Here is a 12,257-nt window from a genome sequence, read left to right as displayed (position 1 = left end):
CAAACACTCTATCTTCCTGCGTGAAACTGCTGAAATGCTTTAGAAGTGGCAGAGAATATTCTGAAGGCGCTTCCTTAAGAAAGGGACATTTCAACATGTTTATTTTTCTTCGATACTTTATCATTTTAAAAACAAACTGTTATGGTTTTCTTCTCGACAGTATAATCCTTTGTGTGCTTACTCATTAGGGCTCACTCCCAAGTAATTCATAGGCATGCCACTTTAGCTAAAGTTTCTGTACTTCAAAACACTTGCGTGTGTGTTTCAGTGTTGTTCTGGAAATTGCCCACCGTGTGATCAAGCATGTGGACGAACTTTAGGATGTCGGAATCACAAGTGTCCTTCGGTGTGCCACAGAGGTAAGACTGAGCAGGCAATCTTGCTTGAAGTCTTTCATCCTGAATGGTACTTTAAACTTTATGCAGTTGGGTCTTTGTTGGTAATTGTTATAAAAAGGAATATTGTAATCTCTGATTACAGCCAATAGCTTTAATGTTCAAATCATAGCATTTCTGAACCTATATATATATTTGAGGGTCCAATTCAGGACATTAATGTTTTTTTTTCTTCAAAAAAACAGAGTGTAATGTGTTGATTAGCACTAGTCATGGTGGTAGAAATTATACCTTGAATTAAATAATCAGTTGTTACTCTTTGGCTTCTTGAGCACTTGAACTGTTTGGGGATGAATCAGTTGTCCATCTCTGTCTAAAGTGTGATAAAAAATTCTTTTTCTTTGCTATATATGCTTTATCAGTTCCACCTACTCCACATTTTTCATATTATGAAAGGATATTCATATTTGTTCCTACATACTCAAATACAGATGTTGAGCCTTTGTGTGGGCAAGGGAAATGTTTGCATCCCTGCAGTGTAATTTCTTTTCTTTTTTTAAAAATGGCTTCTTATAAATGTCAGAAATCTGATGCTCACTTCTGACCTTTCAGAAAGTAGAGAAAGGCATTAACTCTTTTGACATTCAAAACAGATTCGGGGAACATAAGTAGCATGTTCTCTGGGTGGAGTTTGTCCAGACCGATGCCTCCTGAATTCATAATACCATTGTTCATTTTATTTGTACTAAATGGATAACTTCTTATTTGGATCCAGTCTAATTAATTGCAAAGTAGTTTTGCTGTTGTAGATTGCGTCTAAAAATCTGTTAAGTTTTTCCAAGGTTGGCTACTTGTATTGCTTGTCTTCATTGTAGGTAGCTGCTATCCATGTCCCGAGACTGTAGATGTGAAGTGCAATTGCGGCAAAACTGCTCTCAAAGTGCCGTGTGGTAGAGAACGTACCACCAAGGCTCCCAAGTGCAAGGAGCCATGCAGGTTAGTATTAAATAACAATCTAATGCAAATAATTTTTTACTCCCCCTGAATATCAGACCACCGTGTGATATCGCAAACCGCTTTGAAAGTCCCTTAGCTTTTGAAACTAGTGTTGGAAACGGTCTAATTCTGTAATGGCGTAATTAGGTCTTTTGAGATTATTGGCTTCTCAGCAGGTGGAGCTACATTAATACAGTTTAGTGTTTTGAAAGAAGTATGCAGTGCACTGTAAGACTGCAACTTGCAACTCTTGAGAGGTGTTTCAAAGGCTGGTGTTGCCATAGGAAGGTGCTGCTTTGAGTTCCAAATAGTTTTACAAGAGCAGTAGAACTTGAAGCAAGCTTCCCTTAGTATCTTGCAGCACAGCGGGGTGGGCGATGGGGTGTCAAGGTCGGCTTCCTTTGTAGTGGAGAGGGAGCAATTGAATTTAAAGCTTTCATAATAATATGCTTGGGCAGGAAGTGGTATGGTAAGGCTGTTAGTCCCAAAGCTGAATTATTCCCGTAGTAATAGCAGCACCCCTAAAGTTCCAAGGCACCTTGTTCATTCCAGCTCTGAAAAACCACCAGTGTAAAGAATCTACATTGGCTCCCAGTTTGTTTACGAGCACAATTCAAAGTTTTGGTATTGACCTTTAGAGCCCTAGATGGCCTCGGCCTTGTATACTTGAAGGAGCGTCTTCTTGACTGTTTCCTCACTGTGAGACATGAAGCTACAGGGAACCAGGCAGAGAGCCTTCTCGGTAGTGGCGCCCTCCCTGTGGAACGCCCTTCCATCAGATGTCAAAGAGATAAGCAACTATTTGACTTTCAGAAGACATCTGAAGGCAACCCTGTTCAGGGAACTTTTTAATGGTTGATGCTTTATTGTGTTTTTAAGATTTTGTTGGGAGCCGCCCAGAGTGGCTGGAGCAACCCAGTCAGATGGATGGCATATAAATAATGAAATTATTATGATTATTTGTCCAAATTCAAGCATTCTCTTGGGGCACAACTTTATGTGGTTATAGTGTCAACGCTAAAGCCACACCAAGACTATATAAGAGAACATGCCTATAGCAATAGGGAAAACATCAAATCGAACTGTTTGATGCTAATATAATCCAAGCTGCCAAAAGCAAGCCCCGAAATGAACTTTGTACTGCTTCTGAGAGAGGGCTTTATTAGTATCTGGGAGAAGTCATCTTCGTAGAAAAGACTCAATAAGAGCTACCCTCTCACAGACTTGGCATCCATGCATTACAAGTGCATCCTTGGCTGGATGCTCCAGCTCGTGTGATTTAATAGAGTGGGCAATCCACCAAGCATGTTTGAATCTGTCCCAGCAAATCCTACACTTATTTGAAGATATGGTTGTAAGTTTAAAGCTTGCTAAATCTAACTGTTTTAATTTTAAAACAATTGAGAAGCGGTGTGTTTTGTCTGTTGCTTTCTTTTATTTTCATTTGTTTTCTATAAGTAAACTGTAGTGAAATACAGTCACCATTGCCAGAGGAGAGAGCTTCTTTGCCGGCTGCTGTTTACCACGTAGGCTAGGTTTCACCTAGTCCGTGCTATAGACTCTGCGGTTCTTTAAGAGTTCATTCTCCTGCTGCCGTTCTGGATGCTACTGCCTCCTAAGCCAGAAATGAGTTATTCTTCTCCCGCTAGAACCGAGCTATTCTCATAGGTTACTTGATTATGAATGTTATGAAACCATTTTTTAAAAATTTGGTTTTCTATGGAGATAATATGGATAGCGATATGCTTATGTATCTTTTCATTCCATCATGCCTGGAGCATAACACGTTTGGAAAAGAGATACACAAAGCAAGCAACTGTGTATACGACTGCTGTAAACCACTTAGAGCTCTTTTGTTCTAGTAAGTTGTTTTGTTAAATAAATGACTATAAACCAGTTTTTGTAGCAATAATAGACAGTTCCTGTTTTCGTTTTAGGCAGCCACCTACCTGCCATCATCCTGCTCGAGAGAAACACAGCTGCCACTTCGGCCCTTGTCCTCCTTGCCGCCAGCCCTGCAAGAAAACCTTTGAGAAGTGTGGTCACTCCTGCCCTGCTCCTTGCCATGATGAAGCACTTATAAAACAGACTGGTTCGGTGAGAGAACCATGTGATTGCTCCCCATAGCAGTGTCACCACTTTCAGGGAGAAGTGCTCTGATTCCACAGGAATCAGTCAGTTGGTATAGCTCAGCTGGTAGAGCAAGAGACTGTTAATCTCAAGCCCCACTTTGGGCAAAAGATTCCTGCATTGCAAGGGGCTTCGACTCGATGACCCTCGCGGTCTCTTCCAACTCTATGATTCTGTGATTATTCCTTTCCATATAATCTTCCCACTTGAGATGTTGCTGGAACCCCTCCAAAAGTGACAGCTTGTCAGGGGCTGGACTGAGGAGGAATGGTGGGAGCCTCCCCCCCTTTCTGAACCTTCCCAAGAGCAGGAGGACAGTATTGATTTATAACAGTGGTTTGCAGAGGCGCATAATCCAGAGGGGAAAAACTGGGTGAGGAACAGCTAGAAGAGGAAACACCAGGAGAGAGACAGCTGGCAGATTCAGTGGACAGCTTTCCTGACCCTCCCCCTTCACCTAAGACTAGATGGGCTTTGAGAGTGATAGAACAGAAAGCACAGAGGTAACAAGCTCAGATTACCAGATGTAGGAGTGACGTAGATAAATGGGGACGGAGGGGGTGAACCTTAACTGGGAGCAACGCCATTTCTGGAGAGAGATGCATTCCTTTGTCTCTCGCTGTGATTGTTAAAGAAACTAACTGGTAAGAATGCTCCTTCTGTTTGATCTGCCTATTTACTGCCTGACATAGCCGTACTGCTATCATTAAGAACTGGTGATTGGTTTTCACGACTTTAATGGTTGTGGTGCGTTGAGTTCTAATAAGTAAAGGATGTTTGTTGAGATTGGGGGTATGAGTAACCCTAGACCATTTAGGCATGTTTAGCCTTTATAATATGTGCTATATAACAACAAATTTCTTTCATCCCAGCATCAGCCAGCAGGCCCTTGGGAACAGTCAACTGAGCCTACATTTATTCAGACAGCATTGCCTTGCCCTCCATGTCAAGTCCCTATTCCAACGTGAGTATGAAAATATGCATTGAAATGACATATTACTATGTGTTCGGGTGGCATGGCCCTGTGCTGTGACTTGCTGTTATGCATTTTCTTTAAAGCTGTTTCCAGAGGTAAAGCCAGATCAGTTAAAAAGACTAAATAGTTGGAGATCCGTAGTCTAGTACAGTCATACCTTGGTTTTCAAATAGTTTGGTTCTCGAATGTTTTGGCTTCCAAACGCCACAAACCTGGAAGTGACTGTTCCGGTTTGCGAACTATTTTTGGAAGCCAGATGTCCAATGGGGCAGCTTCCGATTGGCTGTAGGAGCTTCCTGCAGCCAATCAGAAGCCGCACTTTGGGTTCCGAATGTTTTGGAAGTCAAACAGACTTCCGGAATGGATTTTGTTCGACTTCCAAGGTACGACTGTACATGTTTGGCTGTCAGCTGCAAAATTTGCTCACGGTAATCCAGCAGAGTTCGTGTTGACTTGGTGGAGCTTGCGCAGAGGAACTTCCCAGTGGATTGTGCCTGTTTGAGAGTGCCTAAGTTGTGTGCAAAGTTCAGCATTACTGGACTTTGCCCACAACCTGTGAATTGCGTTGGTTGCATATTTATACACACGAAGTATATCTGAGAGTTTTCTATTCACTAAACAAAAGAGAGTACCACTCCAACAGCTCGCTTATCTGTCTGATAGCTACAATAGATTTATTTTTGACATTTATCGTACCTTTCTTCCGTTATATATCCCAAGGGATCGTTCATGTGGTTCCCAGGTGGTCACTCATCCAGATACTGACCAGAGTCAGACCCGCTTAGCTACAGCATCGTGGTGGCCTCCTTTGCCTTCAGACCATACCATGTCAGCCCCCCACCACAACCCTGGCCAATCCTTCATCTGTCTATGTAGCATGCCAGGGACAAGTAGACTAAGTAAATAAATAAGAGTTTTCTAAATTTCTCAGATGTACTTGCATCTGAGGGAGTTGGGAAGAGGAGAGGAAATTACAACACTGGAGCCTGCCACCATGTAACGAGTTTGGGTGTGAAATCAGACCCTGTTGTGCTTTCAGTGACATAACTGGGAGCTCATACTTGGTTGTCGAGAGACCACCTTCCAGGGGTTTTTGGGGGGTTGGAGTGGGGAGCCCAGTTATGAATGTAACTGGGTCAACCATCACTACGTACAATTTACTTAGTACAGTGGTGCTTCAGGTTACATACGCTTCAGGTTACAGACTCCACTAACCCAGAAATAATGCTTCAGGTTAAGAACTTTGCTTCAGGATGAGAACAGAAATTGTGCTCCGGCGGCGCGGCAGCAGCAGGAGGCGGCCCCATTAGCTAAAGTGGTGCTTCAGGTTAAGAACAGTTTCAGGTTAAGAACGGACCTCCAGAACGAATTAAGTACTTAACCCGAGGTACCACTGTACTGTAAAAGCTATAGCTCACTGTGAGAAGAAAACACATCTTTTCTTTCACTTGACATTGTAACAAATGGCCACATTCTGATGGCCATACTTGCAGCTTCTAATTGGCCAATGAATTTCAGGTGGTTGATTAATTCAGGGAGTGATATTCAAATTGTTTGGCCTTTTATTTATTTATTTCCTTTATTTTGTTCTTGTGTATTTACAGGCAATGCCTTGGGAAACATGAGGTGAGTCATAAAAACAGTGTAATATTCTGAAATCTGAAAAATGCATAATTTGGTTTTAATCGGAGGTTTCGAAATGAAGTGTTTGCATTTAATTGGTTTGCCATGAGGTTCGTTTGCAACTGGAAGTATTCTGCTTTCCCCCCTTGAAAGCGACAAATTGTTTTGTCATTTGAGATCTGCTGGGATTTCTATCAAGACTATTGCAAAATTGTTTTAGGAAATTTATAAGAGTGAACTACTTATTAACCTTGATGAAACTTTAAACTTTTGACATCGCATTTCAAGAAATGTGGAATGCTAGCAAAATGTTCTTCTGTTCGTGTTTACTGGGATGATTTAGGATGAGCTCTGGTTTTATAGCGCTTGCTATTTTATGGCTTTTCCAAAATGTTTGGAAATGTTTAAACGATCTCTTCTCATGCAGTTTATATCGCTGGCCTGATACCTTCTGTTGCTGTTTGAGGAACATCTGCGAAATATGTTTTGTAAATTGATATTAACTATCACCTACGCTAGTATGATGCCGAAAGTGGAATATGAGAGCTCGAATTGTAAGGCAGGGATGTTATGACTTTCAGCTGAATGTTACACAGTGAGGCCCTGTGGTGATCTGAGAGCTTTGTCTGAAGTTATTTTAACATTTGGTAGTATAAATGAAAACAAGCATGAACACTGTCTTGAATTAAGCAATGGTAATAATTTTCTATGGGAAGTTACAAAACAATGAAGATCTGAGTGGATTTATGGTTTTTGTGCAGAGGAGAAGTGACTTGACAATCTAGGCACAACAAATACATTAGAAAAATAATAATTTTGGGGGAAATCTATACTTTTTCATTGTTAATGTAGAGATGGTATCCAGTTTGAACCACGACTTATTCTGATGTGGCGATAGCTACTGAAGCCTAAAAATGTGTGTACATAAATGAAATTTCTTGAGGCAACTTTATAAAAGTGCAATTAATTTTTTAAGTATATTTTGCTAACTTAAGTTCTTTCAGTAGTTAACATAAAAATGGTTAAAGTACAATATGCATGGTAAAAGAAAAATTAACAGTATAAAACCAATTTCAGCAGTAAAATTAAATATAAATAGGTCTTAACTTTAAAAAGGCCAAAACCTCAGAATGGTTGAGCTAAAATGAAAATCTGTTCCCTTTTTGAAATGCATTTATGTGATGAGAATGAGATTGACAGGCTTTTGATCTGGTGAAGTAGTTGTTATTGGCTTCTGAACAATGCAGTTTGTGCAAGCCAGGTGAGCTAGCCCGTATGAATGAAAGATTGAGTAAACCATAATTGTGATAAAAAAGTGAGGACTTCACTAAAACATTGTCGTGTATCCTCCTTCCTAATGGAGTTTCCCGTTCAGGGTTCCAGCTAGGTATTTCCTCCGATCAGGACACCCCACTCTTTTCTCACCCTGATTAATCACATGATTAATGGATTGTGTAAGGGTTGTTGTCTCGTTCTTCTCTCTCCCCTCCCACCCCCACCCCCCAATGTGTGTTATGTTTCTGCAAGCCTTAAGGTTCTTCCCAAGCATGCTGATATTTCCCTTTTGTTTTTAGTTGCCTGATTTGGGCCACAATGCCGGCAGCTCTCTCAACCTCAATTAGTTGTTAGGAGGAGTGATTTATTAGACTTCCAAGTAGTCCAATGTAACAGAAATGAATTTAAGTGAACTCTTTAACAGTTATACACAATTGTACAGTCTTTTGAGCAGTGGACCATGTGATTTCAGATGACTTGGGGGAATTTAGAAAACTGAAAGTTTATTTAATACAAACTAGTATTGGCTTGGACACGGGTGGCGCTGTCGGTTAAACCACAGAGCCTAGGGCTTGCCGATCAGAAGGTCGGCGGTTCGAATCCCCATGACGGGGTGAACTCCCGTTGCTTGGTCCCTGCTCCTGTCAACCTAGCAGTTCAAAAGCACGTCAAGTGCAAGTAGATAAATAGGTACCGCTCCGGCGGGAAGGTAAACGGCGTTTCCATGCGCTGCTCTGGTTCGCCAGAAGCGGCTTAGTCATGCTGGCCACATGACCTGGAAGCTGTACGCCGGCTTCCTTGGCCAATAAAGCGAGATGAGCGCCGCAACCCCAGAGTCGGTCACGACTGGACCTCATGGTCAGGGGTCCCATTACCTTTACCTAGTATTGGCTTAGGCTGTAGATTTCTTCAAGCTCTACTAGAAGTGAATTCAGGAATGCCATGTGGCTATAACATCTTCTAAAATCATGTGTTAGATCTCATCAGCTAATGTGTAGGACTCAAACAAAATATTTATCCTCTTGTGCTTTGTTCAAGTCATGTAATACTCCATGCTTTGAAACGAATGCTTAGATGGAACAGTCTGAAAGTAATTGACCAGCCACTTAGAAGGCTAGTATTCTAAATGTCACGTTAGTGGGTCTGCAAGTGTTGTAAGCTACATTGGTCCGCTACAGAGAATACCATTTGTGTACAAGCTCATCCTTAAACAAGTGTGGGTGGATTGATATGGACCTACTAGTCTTGTCATATTACCCCATTCTTGTCGAGAAAGTCAAGGTAGCTGTGTTGACTCATGAGACAGATGTCAAAATCTGTGTTAGAGCAATGTGTTTATTAGGCAGACAATATAATGTAAACGTTCAAGTTCTCCAGAATTTTTCATCGGGATAGATGGTAAACAGACTGAGACAAGGGAGGAAAAAGTTGGCCGTTGATGGAGTCTGCATCTGAAAAATAGTCTTAAAATGGACGATGGGAGGAAGCAGCAGGCTCTGTTGGTACAAGGCAGGGTTCAGGTTGCATTTGTGGATGTTGGGAAGAAGGAACATCCATCCATATTAGAGAATATAATATTCAGCTGTTACTCAGATCTGTCTCTATCCTTAGATGAAACTTACACCTTTCTTATTCCTATTTTTCTCCTACCAAAGAACCTGTGTGTTTCACTGGACTCAAGCTATCTTGGTGTCATTTTAAGTACTACAACAGTAGCTTCCTATGGATGTCATTAATACTAACAGTAACATTTGATTCAGTGCATTTTGATTACATAATTATGATTCTTTATGGGTCACTTTGCTATCATATTGAAATTACTATCAAATTCTAATGTTCTGTAAATGCCTATGATTTATTTTCCTCTTTGGCATCAATTGCACCTCTTAGGATGCTGGTTTATAACGTCTTCATTTTCCGATTTCTAAGAATGCAAAGAAAGCATACCAATTTTAATTATCAGCCTATAAGCCAGTAATGAAGTTACCAAATCATAAATGCTGCCAGAGGGGATGCTTTGCTTCCATGGTGGTTGCTTTTAATTTTGATTTGGTCAAAAACCCAATTTCTCATAGATGTATAATAGTGTGCATATCAACTTAGTGGGGTTTGACAAACTTATTTTCTAAATTTATACTTTAAAAAATGCAGATTTTTAAAAAAGCCCTTCTTGGTACAAGGGAAAGAAATGAGTTGTATATTTCTTAGCTAGATAGCCTCAGACTACTTTCTTGTTCAATGTTGTTTACATTTCTTGGCACAGAGTATGGCCTTTCATTTTTATTCCAGACTTCAGCAAGAAACTTCATGTTTTTTTAATTACTTTTCTGTTACACAAACATACAAACAAGAAGGAGAAGACATAACATGCAGTGCAGACCATATTGGCAATTGCAATGTTTTGAAAAAGTTTAACATCAAATACGGAGCTGTGGTTGACTCATCTCTGTGTCAGTTATTCCAGTGAATATATATATATACAAAAGGGAATCTGGGAACTTTTATAAAATCGGGGGAAGTTTGCACAACCTTGAAAAAACTTATCATTCTAGATTGTGATTTACTGCTAATTTGTCACTAGAGCCAAGTAATGCTAAACTGCTACCTCTGTATTCATTACCTTGCACATTATTCCTTCTTTTGTCTTTTGGTTCTGTTACAATCCTCCATAATACCTTATACAGTGGTACCTCGGGTTAAGTACTTAATTCGTTCCGGAGGTCCGTTCTTAACCTGAAACTGTTCTTAACCTGAAGCACCACTTTAGCTAATGGGGCCTCCTGCTGCTGCCGCGCCGCCGGAGCACGATTTCTGTTCTCACCCTGAAGCAAAGTTCTTAACCTGAAGCGCTATTTCTGGGTTAGCAGAGTCTGTAACCTGAAGCGTATGTAACCCAAGGTACCACTGTAACCTTTCCACTGCCATCTTGATTGAAGCCTTCATCTCCCTTCTCTCTCTCTCTCTCCCTCTCTCCTACTAAGACTTAAAATTAGCACTCGTCTGGATAATAGCAGCAAGCTTGTTTTGTATCTTCTGATTTCTCATCTGCATCCTCTTAACACCTGTTCTACCTTCTGTTGTTCATCTTCCTTGTTCTGGTCATGATTTTGATGTGTTGCCTTTTGCTGCTCCCTCTTTTCCATTGCTTTTCTTTTCCTCCAGTGAGTTCACATTTTCAAGACATTACCTTTCTTCTTCCCTGCTTCTGTTTTGCTGTGACATCACCAGTATTTCAAGCAGGGATAACCAACATGGTGCCCTCCAGATGTTGCTGAATTCCAACTCTCATCAGCCCCAGCCCGCGTGACCTGTATTCAAGGATGATGGGAGTCGTAGTCTTTATGCAGAAATAGGTGCCAAAACTGTAGCCGCCCTTGTCCATTTCAAACAACAAAAAAGCTACACTTCAGTAACATGCTATCTAGTTTGCATAAATTATTCCCCATTCCTGAACACTTGTGTTGTAATATCATGCTGAAATGTCATTAATTCCACATCTTTTCAGAACAATTTGCTGGCACAGTAAATTTCAATGTTAGGCTGTAAACATTCCAGTAGAAGTCATTTTTTATACTGCTTTCTCATTATAATAGGATTATTCTTGCTATCCTGCTGCTTATATAGAGCCAGGCTTTTTTGTTCGTTAGCTGAAAAGCTATTCTGAGTGATGTTTTAATTCAAACTTCTGAGCGTGTTCCAGGATGCTGACTCCAATACGTTGTTGCAGCCAATGTGTGGCTGTTGCAAAAAGCAGTAGCGTTATGTTTCGTCCTTTTTCTTCACCTGGTAGTATTTAGTAATATTAAGTATGTGACGTGTTGTTAGTTTCCAGATTTTACAAATGACCATTTAAGTGGAGAGGTGTCAGCTGAAGGCCAGGAAAACCCCCCAACCACTATTGTCTGTGAAGTTAGCTCTTTATTCAAAGAAACCAAATCAAAGCAGGCCTCGTGAGCCCAGCAACTCTTCCCCAAAGGTCTTGCCTCAATGAGGCAGTTGCAGGGACTGAAGGTCCCAACTTTCCCACCACTCTCTAAGACTCTTTCCCTGGGTCCTTCCCCAGCAACCTGAGGCTCCTTTGCCTTGCTTTTCTTTGCTCCACCCCTCTCATGGGAAACCAGGGGGGAGCTGCCTGCCTCCATTCTGCCTCTTGACCCCCCCTTCTTTCTAGCCTCCACCTCTGATTCAGCCCTTTCCCACTCACTAAACCCTGTTTTCAGCTTCTGACACTTCCTCCGGTCTGTCTGCTCCCTCTTCTCATTCTCATTGTTGTTCCAAGACCAATCCCCTGGCTCTGAGCCTTCTTCCCCTGGGGGGTTCCTCGGCTGTTGCCTCACACCACTGCTCTGCATCCAGCCAGTCCGTAAAAAGAAGGTGCAGGAAAGCTTGCAATGAGATGATGTTGCATTACTAAGCATTATGTCAGGGGTTAGGACACGGGTGGCGCTGTGGGTTAAACCACAGAGCCTAGGACTTGCCGATCAGAAGGTTGGCGGTTCGAATCCCCACGATGGGATGAGCTCCCGTTGTTCGGTCCCTGCTCCTGCCAACCTAGAAATTCAAAAGCACAACAAAAAGTGCAAGTAGATAAATAGGTACCGCTCCGGCGGGAAGGTAAACGGCGTGCGCTGCTCTGGTTCACCAGAAGCGGCTTGGTCATGCTGGCCACATGACCCGGAAACTGTACACCAGCTCCCTCGGCCAGTAAAGCGAGATGAGCACCACAACCCCAGAGTTGGCCATGAATGGACCTAATGGTCAGGGGTCCCTTTACCCCTTTACCTTTATGACACATCAGGTCCAGGAACCAAAGTGACTCTTGAGGGCTCTGTCTGGCCCTTGGGGACTCACCCAAGGCCAGACACCTTCTTGAACCACACCCCTTGCACTTGAAGTTGCTGTCCATCTAGCATTTCAATTTT

At 41.8% G+C, this 12,257-nt stretch overlaps 1 protein-coding gene across 6 annotated transcripts in view; it reads left to right on the top strand.

Moving 5' to 3' along the window:
- NFXL1 (nuclear transcription factor, X-box binding like 1) overlaps window positions 1–12,257 on the top strand; it is a 79,862-nt gene that overhangs the window by 41,122 nt on the left and 26,483 nt on the right. For all 6 annotated transcript variants that reach the window (XM_081924413.1, XM_081924416.1, XM_081924412.1 and 3 more), the window contains 5 exons: window positions 269–359; window positions 1,211–1,331; window positions 3,269–3,428; window positions 4,334–4,425; window positions 6,042–6,063. In XM_081924413.1, the coding sequence (XP_081780539.1) occupies window positions 269–359; window positions 1,211–1,331; window positions 3,269–3,428; window positions 4,334–4,425; window positions 6,042–6,063 (486 nt within the window). The remainder of the gene's footprint in view (window positions 1–268; window positions 360–1,210; window positions 1,332–3,268; window positions 3,429–4,333; window positions 4,426–6,041; window positions 6,064–12,257) is intronic.

Source organism: Podarcis melisellensis (genome assembly GCF_964234715.1).
Source record: "Podarcis melisellensis genome assembly, chromosome: 9".
Classification (NCBI taxonomy): Eukaryota; Metazoa; Chordata; class Lepidosauria; order Squamata; family Lacertidae; genus Podarcis; species Podarcis melisellensis.
This window is presented reverse-complemented; position numbering and strand designations above follow the sequence as displayed.